General features: G+C 39.4%; 1 protein-coding gene across 1 annotated transcript in view; it reads left to right on the forward strand.

Annotated features, from left to right (window-relative positions):
• CCDC148 (coiled-coil domain containing 148) overlaps positions 1-14598 on the forward strand; it is a 130123-nt gene that overhangs the window by 107852 nt on the left and 7673 nt on the right. The window contains exons 13-14 of the mRNA XM_054043310.1: positions 2727-2845; positions 8873-8990. Of these exons, the coding sequence (XP_053899285.1) occupies positions 2727-2845; positions 8873-8990 (237 nt within the window). The remainder of the gene's footprint in view (positions 1-2726; positions 2846-8872; positions 8991-14598) is intronic.

Raw genomic sequence — 14598 nt, forward strand, 5'->3', positions numbered from 1 at the left:
CTAGTTTTTATTTTCTCCTATGTCATAGGAGGAGTGGTTGAGTTACAGGGTAGGTTGCATCACAACTTTTGCTTTGTTTTTATTTGAAGTTTTTCAGCTGTTGATCAATTTGTTTTAGTTTGTTTTGCCTATCTGTCTTTTCTTAGGTTGGGTTGCCCAATGGCAGGTGGGCATAAAACCCCAGAGGAACAGGAAAAAAGGCATGGGGGGGGGCATTTAATTGCCATTGGCAATGTCACTCCTCTGTATAACTACCTGGATCATGGAGCAATCCTTACCCTCTGCTCCTCCCCTGACTCTTCGGCTCTGTTTAAGAGCCGGGCTGCCCGAGCGCTACCGGCTTCGGACAGCCCCCATGCCTCCGGACCCTGCGCCGCCGGAGCCCGGGAGGGGAAGTGCCCGGCTGGGGGCGCAGGGTCCGGAGGCATAGGGGCTGCCTGAAGCCCAAGCGCTTCCGGCTTCACGGTTTGCCGGGCAGCCTCCAGACCCTGCGCCCCCGGCTGGGCGCTTCCCCTCCTGGGCTCCAGCTGCGCTGGGGAAGCGCCGGCTGGGGGCGCAGGGTCTGGGGGCTGCCCGGCAAACCGTGAAGCCGGTAGCGCTTGGGCAGCCCTTTCCCCGTGGCTGGGAGTGGGAGGGAGGAGGGGGCGGAGTTGGGGCGGGGTTGAAGCGGGGCTGGGGTGGGGAAATGGGCGGGGCTAGGGCCCGTGGAGGGTCCTCTTTTTTTATTTAATAGATATGGTAACCCTACCTGAACCACAGCACCTAAAGGATTGTTTGCAAAAATGGAACAGCTCATTTTGAAGGGTCTGATGTCCTGAAAGCCATTGCAAACTGGAGCCTTCTACAAAAGCCTAAAACTAGTGTATTTCTGTGACATATAATTTATTACTTTTATTGCCATTTCATAGAGGTTCTGTTGCAAGGAATGGTCACTTAAACTATTTCCTTTTTAAGTAAGCACCTTCCTCACTGGGGATTGGGCAGGGAGAAGGAGTGAATTTAGAGATTCCTTTCTCTTTAACCAGGGACTTGATGTACTTCGAAATGAATAAAATTGATTTTAGATGTTTTAATTATGAGGGCTTTAAAAATGTATATAATAACTAAAAGTCTGTGTCCCAAGATGTATGGCTATTCTGTGGAGCTCCTAAGATCCATGACTGGAGCTCTTTTGTGTATCTGTTTTGTGGAGTCCTAAGCTACACAGAACTTGGCTCTTGCTTGCACTGAAGTCCATAGCAAAACTCCCATTGACTCCAGGTGGTGCAGAAGCAGGACTCTAGTACACAGCTGATGCACAGAATATCTTCAGATGGGAGCCCTTTTGAGGTTCAGTCACATGGAGCCTCAGAGTATAAGATACATATGAACTTTACATGGAGAGTTCTCACAGTGAAGTGGACAAGAGAGCAAAGCTACAGTTATTTGGGATACCTTAGCTCTGAATTTCCATACTTTTAAAATAATTGTATTTAAAATGCACCCTTAACTTTGAATTTCCTTGTTTTCAGAAAGTTGTGTGTTATATAAAGATTCTATGATTTATTAATTTTTCCTTCATTAAATTATTGATACATATTTACAATTTTAATTCCAGCTTAATATCTAAGGGGTCTGTGAAAGGTTGTTGTTACTATAGAACAGTGGTTTTCAAGATTGTTACCATAGAACAGTGGTTTCAGGGGTCCGCAGACTATGCCTAAGATTTCCAAAGGGGTCCGCACCTCCATTTGAAATTTTATAGGAGTCTGCAAATGAAAAAAGTTTGAAAACCACTGGTTTTGAGGAATAATGCAACAATGGTGAACACCACAAAAACCTCTGTGGATCAGACATTATCTTATTAGCTTTTGACTAGGACAAAATAATATATCCAAAGTTACTAAATGCCGTTCAGAGAGGCAAGGTGATGAGGTAATATCTTTTATTGTACCAACTTCTGTTGGTGAAAGAGATAAGCTTTCAAGCTTACACAGAGCTCATCTTCATTCAGTAAGGAGCATGCTAATTTTCTGCCTCATTGAAATTCCAGTTCTGTACCTAAATTTGCAAGATAGTTGTCTGTTCCTTTCATCTTTAGCTGGCATTACCAGTCAGACCAAAAGCAATGTCAGTGAGGACATATCTGACACTCCAAACATCTGAAGAAAGCCCATCCATCTTCTTTGGTTATTTCATGGGATGTCTGCTTTCTGTAATTGCTACTGCTGGGTAGAACAGATGAAGAGGGCCATAGTAACAAGAAAAAAATTACTGGTAATTCTGTTTGTCGTAGCTCTCCTTGCTTCTCCCCTGGAGGACTGCCACTTGGAGCTACTCTTGATTCAAACTGGAAATGAGGTGCTCTGATTGCCATGTATTTTGTTTCCTTGCTCCCTGGTAGGGGGAGCAATAATGCTGTCTGTAGTTGCTGTTGTTGGATAGGATGGAAAAAGAAAAGACTGCAGGAAACATACCAGTTAGCAATTTTTCTATTCATGCATGGGAGTTCCACAAACTCCCTTCTGCTCCTACTACATTTCAAAAGCAGTTTCTGCAGCTTCACATTTAGAGTGTAGCTTGTTAATGTTTCCTAACATAGGCAAATATGCTATTCTAAAATATACATATTATTACAAAACCCAAGATGTCAGGGTTTCCCTGGCATTATCCTTGCTTTGCTGGCCTGTATCTTGGTTTATAAGTGTTCTGTTTTAATCTGTATATTTCATGCATACAAACTCCAGGTGAGAATATACTGGGCTGAAAAACAACGCAAGTGGCAAGAAATGGAAGAGAAAGATCTACAGCGTCTGGCAGAACTGAAGAAATTAATGATCGAACAAGCAACTAAAGATAAAGAAAGGTATTAAAACAAATAAAGAAAACAAAACAAAAAACCCTGAGAAGTGAATAGATGTTCAGAAAATGTTGAGCCCCAACACTCTGAAAGTCAGGGTGACATCCTTTTAAGGTGTTTCAAGTTGGATGCCCAAGAATTAAGACACTCAATTACTAGTTACTTTTGAAAATTTAGACTTACAATATTACGTATGTAAAGACTATTTACAGTATGAATCTTGATATTTATTGTGTTCATAAGTGATACTATGCCACTCCAAAGAGAGGTTTTCAGTAGAACTGGGTGGATTCCCCCATCCAAAAAGGATTGTTTTAGAATTTTCAATACATAGAAAAAAGAGCATCTTGGTTATAGTTTCTCCATAATTTGGAACCAGTATAGTTCAAAATGAGAAAAGAAAATGTTTGACATGCATTGCAATTTATTAGTTTGATATTATAGACAACTTTACCCTAAGGATTGGGGCCCTCTGTGGGCCGGGGTTCTGTCCATTTTCTGGAACGGGAAGAAAGCCAGGAACCAGTTTAAAACCAGGCTATTTATCAAAAAACCCTTTCTTTGTCTGTTGGTCCCTGGGGAATCCCATTTGAATTAGTATATGCTCACCTTTCTAGCTTCTCTGGAGATGCTAAAACCTGAGTGAATTTGCCCAATCACCCCCCTGCTGTTCTCCTATTTATCCTTCCCATGGAAATTCATACAATTCCACAATAACATTCAATTGCATTTTCAATACAATGAATTCCAAAGATGTTAAGTTAAACATTACTGAATTAGTTTTATTTCAATAAATTTCATTCAGGATATTGTCAGTCTGTCACAGTATGAGCACTGTTCTGTCCTCTGTTCCACATCCTCAGTGTTCTTTACTTATGTATATTTATTTGTCGCCTCTTTAACACACCTGCAATGGCTTTTTGTTTAATTCACTGCACTGAAGCCATTAATCTTGTACTTTACCTAAGGCCATGAATGTTTGGGATTGAGATCCAGTTGAAATTATTGCCTGAGGCTATTTAAGGGTCAAGGGCAGAGAGACTGCATTCTGTTTTCCAGCAGTAGTTAAAACAAAAAACAAAAAAAAAAACCATCAACAAGGTGGATGTGTAGAAGCTGTTGTGTTGACTCTGTGCCATATGAGGACCCCTGTACAATGGGGTGATCCTGCCAAGGCCAGCTATGTCAGTAATGACACCTGATTCCAGTGATAGTGCAGTATAAAACAGCCACACAACAAACCAGAATCTAGTCCTTGTATTTATGAGCAATTTACTATCCATTACAAAAGAAATATATGGAGATATACCTATCTCATAGAACTGGAAGGGACCTCGAAGGTCATCGAGTCCAGCCCCCTGCCTTCACTAGCAGGACTAAGTACTAATTTTGCCCTAGTTCCCTAAGTGGCCCCCTCAAGGATTGAACTCACAACCCTGAGTTTAGCAGGCCAATGCTCAAACCACTGAGCTATAGGGTTCTATTTAATATGAATATAATATAAAAGATACATAAGCAGTGCATGAGTTATTTTCTAATGTGTTTTTAAAAGCTATAGATATTTGGTTATATAGCATCATACGGTAGGAGAGGATTATGCTAATAATTTATATAAAATAAACAAATGACACAATTCAATAAAGAAATAATAGAGGTGAGATTATTAATCAAAAGTAAGTAAATGCTCAATTTTAGTTTACCAGACTTGTCATACTATACAGAATAAAACAGTGTAAGGAAAGGAAAAACTACTTACTGTTTGTTGAGGATATTCATTCTTTGGAATTGTGTAGTGCTTTTCATCTTCAGATTTCTTCACTAACATTAATCAAAGAAGGAAAGAGAGGTGTTACTGTTATTAGGTACTGTAGTGCGCATGTGTGCTGCCTGGCACTCTACAGTATATTAAGTATGCCAAGCTAAAATGAAATACGTGCCCCAGTGAGCTTACAGTCAAGGGTCACAATACTATGAAGACTTAGGTATGTGCTTAATTATAAGCAGGACTAGTCCTAGAATCTTTGTAGGATTGGGCTTTACAAAACTAAGAATGGGGGCAATACAAAGCAATACAGTACTAGGCAGACATAACATGGCAAGTGGTCATTACAGGTGGCATGTTTTACTGATCTAATGGATTTTCAGTAGATTTTTAAGGAGGACAGGAAAGGTGTTTAGCATATATGAATTGTCTGGCTATTCCAGATATAGGGGGTGGCAAAGAAAAAGACACGAAAATAGGAGCAGGCAAATGGGATGGAAAAAGGTAAATAGGCTTTTTTTTTTTAACTAAAGTTTTCTGAATTAAAGATAAAATTGGATAACTGGGCCTATGAAATTATCAGTAAGAGGGAGAAGGGCTAGATTGGTCTTTTTCATCTCAAACATGGATGATCCTGTCACTATGTTAAGACTATATTCCAGGGGTTTACTTGCGTGCTGTAGCTGCTTGTATTGCAAAGCACGAGTAAACCAGATTTACAGCTGCTTTGCATTACCAGAAAGTGCCAGTGAATCTGACCGTAAATAAGATTTTTTTTCCTCTTAAAGACTAAGTACTTCACTTTTGACGCTTATTGAGGTTACAATTTCTGACTTTATGAAGAAATGTAAAATTATTGCTGGACTATTTAAAACTTTTAAAAAATCCATGTTGTGGGGTAGTGACAATTATTCATACCTCATTTGATAGTTTTCAATTCTGATAGAAAATCAAAGTGTAATTCACTGCAGCAGACTGCTGAATCATTCATTGTTTGAAGCTCTAAACTTTTGATGTTCATTCTACACAAATGCTCTAAAAAGACCGGAAAGTAAAGGAATGTGAAAGAGATTATAGAACAATAGTGCACAGCTACTGACTACTAAATTTTAATAGTCTTATTTAATTTTTTAAGGAAGATTGTAGCTTTTTTTTGTAAGTAATAGTCTGTTGCATGGTAACTATCCCACAATGAGAGAGACTCCACCATAAAAACAGAAACCTAATAAGAAAAATGTTCAAGTGGAGACTGAGTTGCATAAACATATGTACTCACATTTGAACAGACAAAACCTGCATTTGCATATACACATGAGATAAATGGGGCAGGTTATGCTTATAGACACTGAATAGTATCGTTCCCCACAAGTAGTCCCATTGAAACTAATAGGAACCACTTGTGGAGTAATGGGTTACTCAGTATCAACAAAGGTATCAGCATTTGGTCCATTGAAAGGGCAAATGGGTACTTGTATGTGCAAATACTGTACTGATTTCCCTGTATACACATAGGGCCGTATCCTCAGCTCATGTAAATTGTCATAGCTCCATTGACTTCAATTGACAATTTACACCAGTTGAAGATTTGGCCCATAAATTTTATGGATGCCAGCAAGGAGTTACTTCTGGAAAACCTGGCCCAACATGTGATGTATTTTAGGCCCCAGGTATCCAATGACTTGGCAAGATCATACAGCCATACAGCTGATTGGCGCACAATCTGCGTGCGTGGAGAAGAGGTGGGGCCAGGGCGGGGATTTGGGGAGCTATCCAATGGGAGAAGGAGAGGACGGAGTCGGGGCGGGGGGTGGGGCACGAGCCGGAGCGGAGGGCAAAAATTGCTTCTTTGTCCAGTGTCCCGTCGGGACGTGGGACAAACAAGTAAATATCGGGACAGTCCCGATAAAATCAAAACGTCTGGTTACCCTAGTCAGATATGGAAACATCTTCTGAGCTTCCGTTCTTTTGTTTAACCACTACATAAAAACTACATGTACCCTCAGCATTCGTGACTTGTTTGTTACTGTAATTGGAATAAACATTAACTGATTATAGTCTGAAAAAAACTTGTATTACAAACATTTTTAAAAGTTCTGTTAAAACTTTTATAATAAGCATGTTCGTTTTTTCCTCTTGAATAGTTATGAGACTGTCTGAAAGCAGAATTTTAATGAAATTATGCTTATCAGAAATTACATAAGTATGTACCCACAATACTTCAAAAGGTAGCTCTGCTGAAACTAATTAGCTAAACTCATTTGTCAGCTAGTTGCTTATTAAAATTGTTATTTACTGGGATACTTAAAGTAAAAATTGAGTATTAAAACATTAAAATTAAAATGTTTTGCTGTAAAATTAAAGTTTACTTTGAAATAACAGTAGTTAAAATGTTACTGAGTATAATATAGTAAGTATAATAAAATTATTACAGTATCATGTGGAGTTACAGCAGAAGTGAAACACTTAAAGTCAACTATAAAATATTTATTAAGCTGTTTTAAACTTGGAATACTATTTGCAACTGAGAATATATTTACAAATTGAAACTCCTCCCTGTTGTGTATGTAGCTTTCATATCTCTACTGTTATCCTCTGACCAGGAAGCTAAAGATCTTTGTTAATGCTGCTCCCGATTGGACAGCTTGAACAACATGATGATCTTCTCAAGATAGTACAGGCGTTCTCAAACTGGGGGTTGGGACCCCTCAGGGGGTCATGAGGTTATTACATGGGGGTTGCGAGCTGTCAGCCTCCACCCCAAACCCCGTTTTGCCTCCAGCATTTATAATGGTGTTAAATATAAATATATAAAATATATAAAAAAGTATTTTTAATTTATTAGGGGAGTTGCACTCAGAGGCTTGCTATGTGAAAGGGGTCACAAGTAAAAATGTTTGAGAACCACTGAGATAGTATGATCATGAAAATATGATGATCTTTTTTCTTCTCATGAGCTAGGAGTGCCACTTCTTCAACACTTTCAGCCCTTGCTTGGTCAGAAAACAAGAAACAGAAACCTTGGGCCTGATTCTCCACTGCTTTGCACATTACATAATCATTTACACCTGTGCAAAGTGAATGCAAAATTCATGTAAGAATCTACCATTCTGCTGTGATAGTGTTTCACACTCCCTTTATACATGTATAAAGGACTGCAGTAGGGACAAGTCACTTAAAAATCGGGCCTTGATACATGTCCCTAAGTTTTTTATTTAGTAGTTCCTAGCAACTTCCAGTCTCATTTTTAATAGCACTGGATAATTTTAGAAACAGTATAGTAATGCAAGCAGTTAAAGCTTCATGAAAGGCTTTCAATAAAATGCTAATTTTATCATTTGCCATTTTCCATGAAAAAATAAAAATTCTTAAGTCATCTCACTTCATGCAAGAAGCAGATTAGGCTTTCACCTTGAGACAAAAATATTGCCGAGGCCTGTGTTGTGACTCTGAGCCTATTCAAAATACAGGAACAACAAGAACAAATTTAGAAAGAGTCTTGTGCATCCTTGAATACCAGTTTATCCTGTTAATTGCTCTTGGATCATTGCAGCCGTGGTCTTTCGTAACTGCGTGGTTAACTGGCTGCTTTTTCCCCAATCCCTACAAGTTATACTCTCCTCTGAGTTTAATAAAGTTTTTCTTTTTCTAAGAGTAATAGTATTAAAAATCCCCACTTTCTTTGCAGTGCTTCCTAGTGCATATCCCCAAAGGAAGTTAAAAGTTTTGAGGAGGGGGGGGGGGGTCTGTCTGTCTGTCCCATGAATACAGAGGAGGGCAAATGCTACCTCATGCAAAAAGACAAAGCAGGTTTCTGCTTTTTTAGGGCAATAAAATTCAGTAGCTTTACTTACTTGTACAAGAAGCAAGATTAGAGGTCTTGCCTATTTATTGAATGGAAAGAGGAAGGATAGGGAGAGTCATGTTTTTGCTGCAATGTCTGGATGTCAGAGTGCATTGCTTTTAAGGTTGTTAGTGAAGAAAATGGAAGAAAAATAATAATAATGAATTATAGAGAATATTGAACAAAAATTAGGCTCCATAAATGTGTTCTGATAATTAGCTAACTTGTGAGAATATTCATGGATAATTATCCATTCTTTAAACTCTGGTAAAACAGTTAAATAAGTTAGTTTCAGGGGTTTTGAGGAAACCTCATATTATTCATGAGACAGAGATAAAGAATTTCACCCTGGTTTTCAAGCAGAAACGTTAAAACCACAGTTTGATACAACTTGCCCAATGTTTTCATCATCATATATGCTCTATTACAGGGTTAAGTTTAGACAAGAACTGTTGGAAAAACGCCTGATGGCGAGAAAAGAACTGTCCCTTCAAGAAGCCCATGAGAAAGAAGAAAGAGAGAGACGGCTTGAAGCCCTCAGGCAACAGGTGATTTTGTTTCCTGTGTATAATATTTAGATATACAATTAAGCTACATAAAATTACATTAATATAACACATTACAAAAGCAATCCCCCAGCAATCAAGGAATGAAAAAGTTAAGGTTTTCACAGTAACATTACCTCTGCCACTTTACACACCCTGTGTGTTTTGTGCTTCTGACAATATGAGCATTAATATATTAAATGACACAGTGGAATCTGTCAACATTTGGAAGTGGATAGTCATTAATTTCTCTGAGTTGGGACCCTTTTCTCTTTTTCTTCTGTTGCTGTTCCTTTTAGTTTCAATCCTGTGTAGAGGACTAGCACAAGGCTTATGAACCACTTCAGCCCCGAAAATGAGCGTAAGTGATTCATAGGCCCTGGGTTGGCTCTCTGCACAGAATAGAGTTTAACTCTCTATGAAGTTTGGGCAGTTCATGAAAAAACTGTATTCCAGACAGGACTTATCCAGGGTGGCCAAGTAAAATTTACTGTGATAATGTTATTTTTTTTTCCTTTTCCTAACCTTTGAACATATGTCTTTGAAACATTTATGTTACCTTTAATTTTTTTTCAATTTAATTTCCCTGAGTTGTTTTTTGTCTTCAAGGAATAAAAGGGAAATCCAGTACATGAGATTCTATGCTATATTCATGGAGGTGCGTGCAGCATAGAAAGTGCAACCCAGAGTGTGGGTGAGGAGCAGGGAAAAGTTTATTTAAACCACTTTTTGTGTCTTTCCAATTGTGGGCTACTCTAGGGGCCAAAACAGCACCCAGTGTAACTCAGATAGCCCTGTGTTACAGCAGCCTCCCCAGGGTAGCCTGTGGTTTGCAATGCAAGCCAGAATGACCATAGCAGAATTTCCTATGACTCCCACCCCCAGCACACGCTGTGCACTGGGGCATAGGCAGCCCAATGCAGTGTGTGAGCCAGGCCTGAGAGGCCTGTTTATGGCCTTATAAATTCCTTGAATTAAGACTTTGGATTTGCAGAGTTTACAAAGTCTGCAAGGAAGGATGGTCCTGCAGAGCTGAAAATCTATAAATGAGGCTCTGAGGGTATGTCTACACTAACTAAAACCCCACAGCTGGCCTGTGCCAGCTGACTCAGGCTCGCAGGGCTCGGGATGAGGGGCTGTTTCATAGCAGTGTAGACTTCTGGGATTGGGCTGCAGCCCAAGCTCTGGGACCCTCCCGCCTCACAGGTCTTAAAGCCCGGGTTCCAGCCTGAGTCCAGAATTCTACACTGCAATAAAACAGCCCCTTAGCCCAAGCCCTGAGAGCCCGAGTCAGCTGGCACAGACCAGCCGAGGGTTTTTAATTGCAGGGTAGACATACCCGAGGGAGAGAAATGCATAAGAAAAGTTATTTACTGAAAAATTAAATCTGTTTGCACAGATGCAAGCTGTGATACTGATCTTGCAAACAGTTATGTACAAAAGTAACTTGACTGACATTAGTGATTTAATTTACTTCAAATGGAATGTTTTCAGCTCCTTTTGGATCTCCTGCAGAACTTTAGTAATGTAGGGATATTATCAACTTAAACTGTCGGATCTCCTATGTCCTAGTCCAGGGGTAGGCAACCTATGGCACGTGTGCCAAAGGTGGCACGTGTGCTGATTTTCAGTGGCACTCTCACTGGCTGGTTCCTGGCCACCAGTCCAGGGGGCTCTGCATTTTAATTTAATTTTAAATGAAGCTTCTTAAACATTTTAAAAACCTTATTTACTTTACATACAACAATAGTTTAGTTATGTATTATAGACTTATAGAAAGAGACCTTCTAAAAATGTTAAAATGTGTTACTGGCACAACCTTAAATTAGAGTGAATAAATGAAGACTCGGCACACCACTTCTGAAAGGTTACCGACCCCTGTCCTATTCCTTAGTTGTCTCTACTCAGAGCAACACCCCAAATCCTCTTATGTCTTGATTGAAGTTAGCAAGATCCCTTTGCCAGCATGAGTACACTTGATGCATGGTTCTAGCATTAGAGTTTATGGTAACTCAGAAGAGCACTGTCTTTCTGTACAGGTTTCTGGAACATGCCAGCTTGTTACAGAGATACAGATTGAATTTACTTTCTTGAGTTTAAAAGGCAGGCCTAGGCTAGATTGTTCTCTTCTGGCCAAAATGTCCTCATTACATTCCTTTAACATGTTTCAGAGCTGGTTTTCAGATAAATGAGCTTCAAAGTTCAATTGGCTGCTATTTCAGTCTTTTTTTTTTTTTTTTAAACCTATTGAAGTTTTTTTTAAGATTGAGTAAAATGATTGAGTTAAAATATTCTGCTAGAATAACCACATTATTTAGCGATGTCAATACAGTGAGTTACGAACACCACAGTTATGAACTCACCAGTCAACCACGCACCTCCTTTGGAACCGGAAGTACACAATCATGCAGTAGCAGAGACCTCCCTCACCCCACCACCCAAAAAAAGCGCAAATTCAGTAAGGTATTGTGTTAAACATAAACTACTAAAAAAATAAAGGGAAAGTTTAAAAAGAAGATTTGACAAGGTAAGGAAACTGTTTCTGTGCTTGTTTCATTTAAATTAAGAGGGTTAAAAGCAGCATTTTTCTTCTGCATAGTAAAGTTTCAAAGCTGTATTAAGTCAGTGTTCAGTTCTAAACTTTTGAAAGAACGACCATAACATTTTGTTTAGAGTTACGAACATTTCAGAGTTAGGAACAACCTCTGTTCCTAAGGGGATCATTACTCTGAGCTTCTACTATATGTTCCAGACAAACTTGATTAAATCAGTTGAATCAGATTGGCATTGTTTACATACAAGAAAGTATATTTTCTTGGTCGCAGTAACTCTGTGAGCTACCACCATGCTGGTGACTGGTACATTGGGGTTAAAATGTCTCCAAAAAGGCTTTTGATGATGATGACTGAGTTCCACCTTAACTATTCCTCTAATCAATCATTTTTCTCCATCTTCACCCGATATTGGTAGGGTCTTACTCCATGAAATAAATCTCTTAGTTTTTATCTGGAACAGATAAAGATATTTAGAAAGTCCATTCAGTTGTTTATCTTTTTGACATGGTGAAACTATGGATATAACTTTTTGGTTAAGGGGGAGAAAGGTTGAATCTTCTGTCATGTACAGTTTTAATATTTTTTGCTTGTATTAGTTATCTGATTAGGTGTCCGCAATTATATCCTACTTCAGATTGACTTTTCTTCATGCAGTTTGCTGTATTTTTACAAAACAGTATTAGGCCACTTGTATATACTACAGCGCAAAGAAACTACATAAAAATTGTCTACAAACTGCAATTTATACTCTCTTGCAAGAAGAATTAGATTTGACTCTTTAATAAAGAAAGGACTGTTACTTAATATAACTACTAAGTTATTAGTCCACTTCTTTCATCTCCATCACTTTTTGGTTGTTGGTTTTGATTGGGAAGAGTCCCTACATCTTTCTTTGAGCCCTGAGGACACCATCATTTTCCCTCATATATTCAATACCCTCACTCAGTTGAGGGCTCTTGCACAACCACCATAATTCCAGTCTTGGAAAGTCTGGTTAGAAATAAGCAATTTCTCTTCTTCAATATTTACCTCTGCACATTCCTGCTTATGGGAAGTACACACATGCATACTCAGCTTGGAGCCATCTAAAAGAACAGTGGGCTATGTGAGCTCTCCTTTTTGGGTTTAGCTATTCAAACCATAAGCTTTCAAAAGGATAAGCCACCCCTACAGTACTCATTCACTTCCAATAGAATATGGCTGTGGATGTAAGGACCATCTTTACGGTGCCCTCACTGTTTTTAGGCAGAATTTCTGCATTTGCCTGTAGGTTTAGTTTAGAGTATAGTGTAGTAAATTTTGAAGTTGTTTTATTTGACTTATTTTGATTTAGACTGCTCTTTGGGGCCCTTCCATGCTCCAGAACTGTGGTTCTCAAGTGTTGCCTTTACTGGTTCCCTTACCTTTGAACCATGCCTAATCCAGAAGGGTGGGTATAAGAAGTATCCAGCAAGCAGCAATGAAGTGTCAGTGACTGATCAACACATTTTCTGCCTCTTTTGTTTTGGTAAGGATCATTCTTCAGCTCCATGGTCTGTCTGTGCAGCCTTTATGCACAAAGCCTGAAAGCAGAGAAGCGCTTCTAAATATTTTCCTTATGCAAGAAGTCTTGAATCCTGGATCAGCCTCTTTCTAACTAGAGTCCTACTAGTTTCCAGGATGTTCTAGCTCTACCTTCAGTTCCATCTTGATTCCAGGGTCTATTAATTATGTGTTGACTTCAGAAGATGCTTGGTCAGTGCTGAATCTTTGTAAGCTCCAGGAGTTTCTTCTGTTCCAAGGCTTATATTGGTGATGATGCCCTCCACATCATTAGAGACTTTGGTATCTTCTTCCAGCAAAGAGGCCATAGTTCATCAAGGTTTCTTTGGAACCAACAGAATTTTCAAGGCATTCAACTTGAAACAAGACTGTTGTTGGTTGTGAGGTTGCCTCAATTCATTTTTCCTTAGCATAGTCAGAGTTGGTAAGCGGGCTACCATCTAGATAGCACATTACATCAGTGCTCTAGGATCTGCAATGGCTACCTATGAGCTTCCAGACAAATTTTAAGGTTTAGGTTTTGACCTATAAAGCCCTAAATGGCCTGGGATCTGCCTACCTGAGATACTGTCTGTCCCTCTGTGATACACTGCCACAGTTGTGCTAGGTCTCCCTCCATAGGCTTGGCAGGGCTTCCTCCATATGGGCCTTGGGGTTCTGCTATGCCCTTTCATCCCTCATTTGACATAGCATAGATTTGCTGATTTTCAGGGCATGCTGCATGGCATTTGACCCTTTGAGGTAAGGTGACTGAGGTATGGTTGTCTGTGCATGTTTGATTATGTGCTGCTGTTTATTTAAAAAATGACAAAAAATAATTGGCAGAACATGCATATTTTGTGAATGGGCACTTTTTATTTATTCTAAATAAAATAGAAATAAAATAATAAAATACTGAGGTGCTAGGTCTTCTCTTGGCTGCCCAAGAATAAGATATGGCTTAGGTGACTCATCTAAGCCATCAGATGGTGGCGCTGTCGTCCAAATGCCAGAAAAAGCATCATGGATCGAAGGATGGGCCTCTATGGATGAGCAGTTTTGATCTGAGGAGACTGTCCTAAAAATGAGATTGGTTTGCTACCCAGATCTGTAGTTCCTTCACATAGTGGCCTGGGTAGTGATAGATTGCTGAGAACAGATGCTCGGTGTTGTGAAGGAGTGCAGAACAAACTACTTCAGTGCAAGAAGGAGTCTATGGGAGCCTGCTATTTGTTGAAGTGGACAATGATCTCTGCATAAGCTGTAATCAATAGGCATTCACAAACGAAATAACCTATGTTGAAATTTTGGGCTAGTCAATTCAGTTCAGAGGAGTCAGGGGATCTATGCTATTATCCCTAAGCAGCTATTTCTGCTCACTTAGATTCTTCTATTGTGTTCTGCCTGATGTCATCTTATGATGGTTCTTGAAGGGACATACGTGTGTATTTCTGTCAATCCCATAAGCTGTTCCATCTTTTGACTTGAACTTAGTGCTTACAAGATTGACAGCACCATGTTCAGGACTCCTGGCA

This window comes from Malaclemys terrapin, chromosome 11, assembly GCF_027887155.1.
Source record: "Malaclemys terrapin pileata isolate rMalTer1 chromosome 11, rMalTer1.hap1, whole genome shotgun sequence".
NCBI classification, from domain to species: domain Eukaryota; kingdom Metazoa; phylum Chordata; order Testudines; family Emydidae; genus Malaclemys; species Malaclemys terrapin.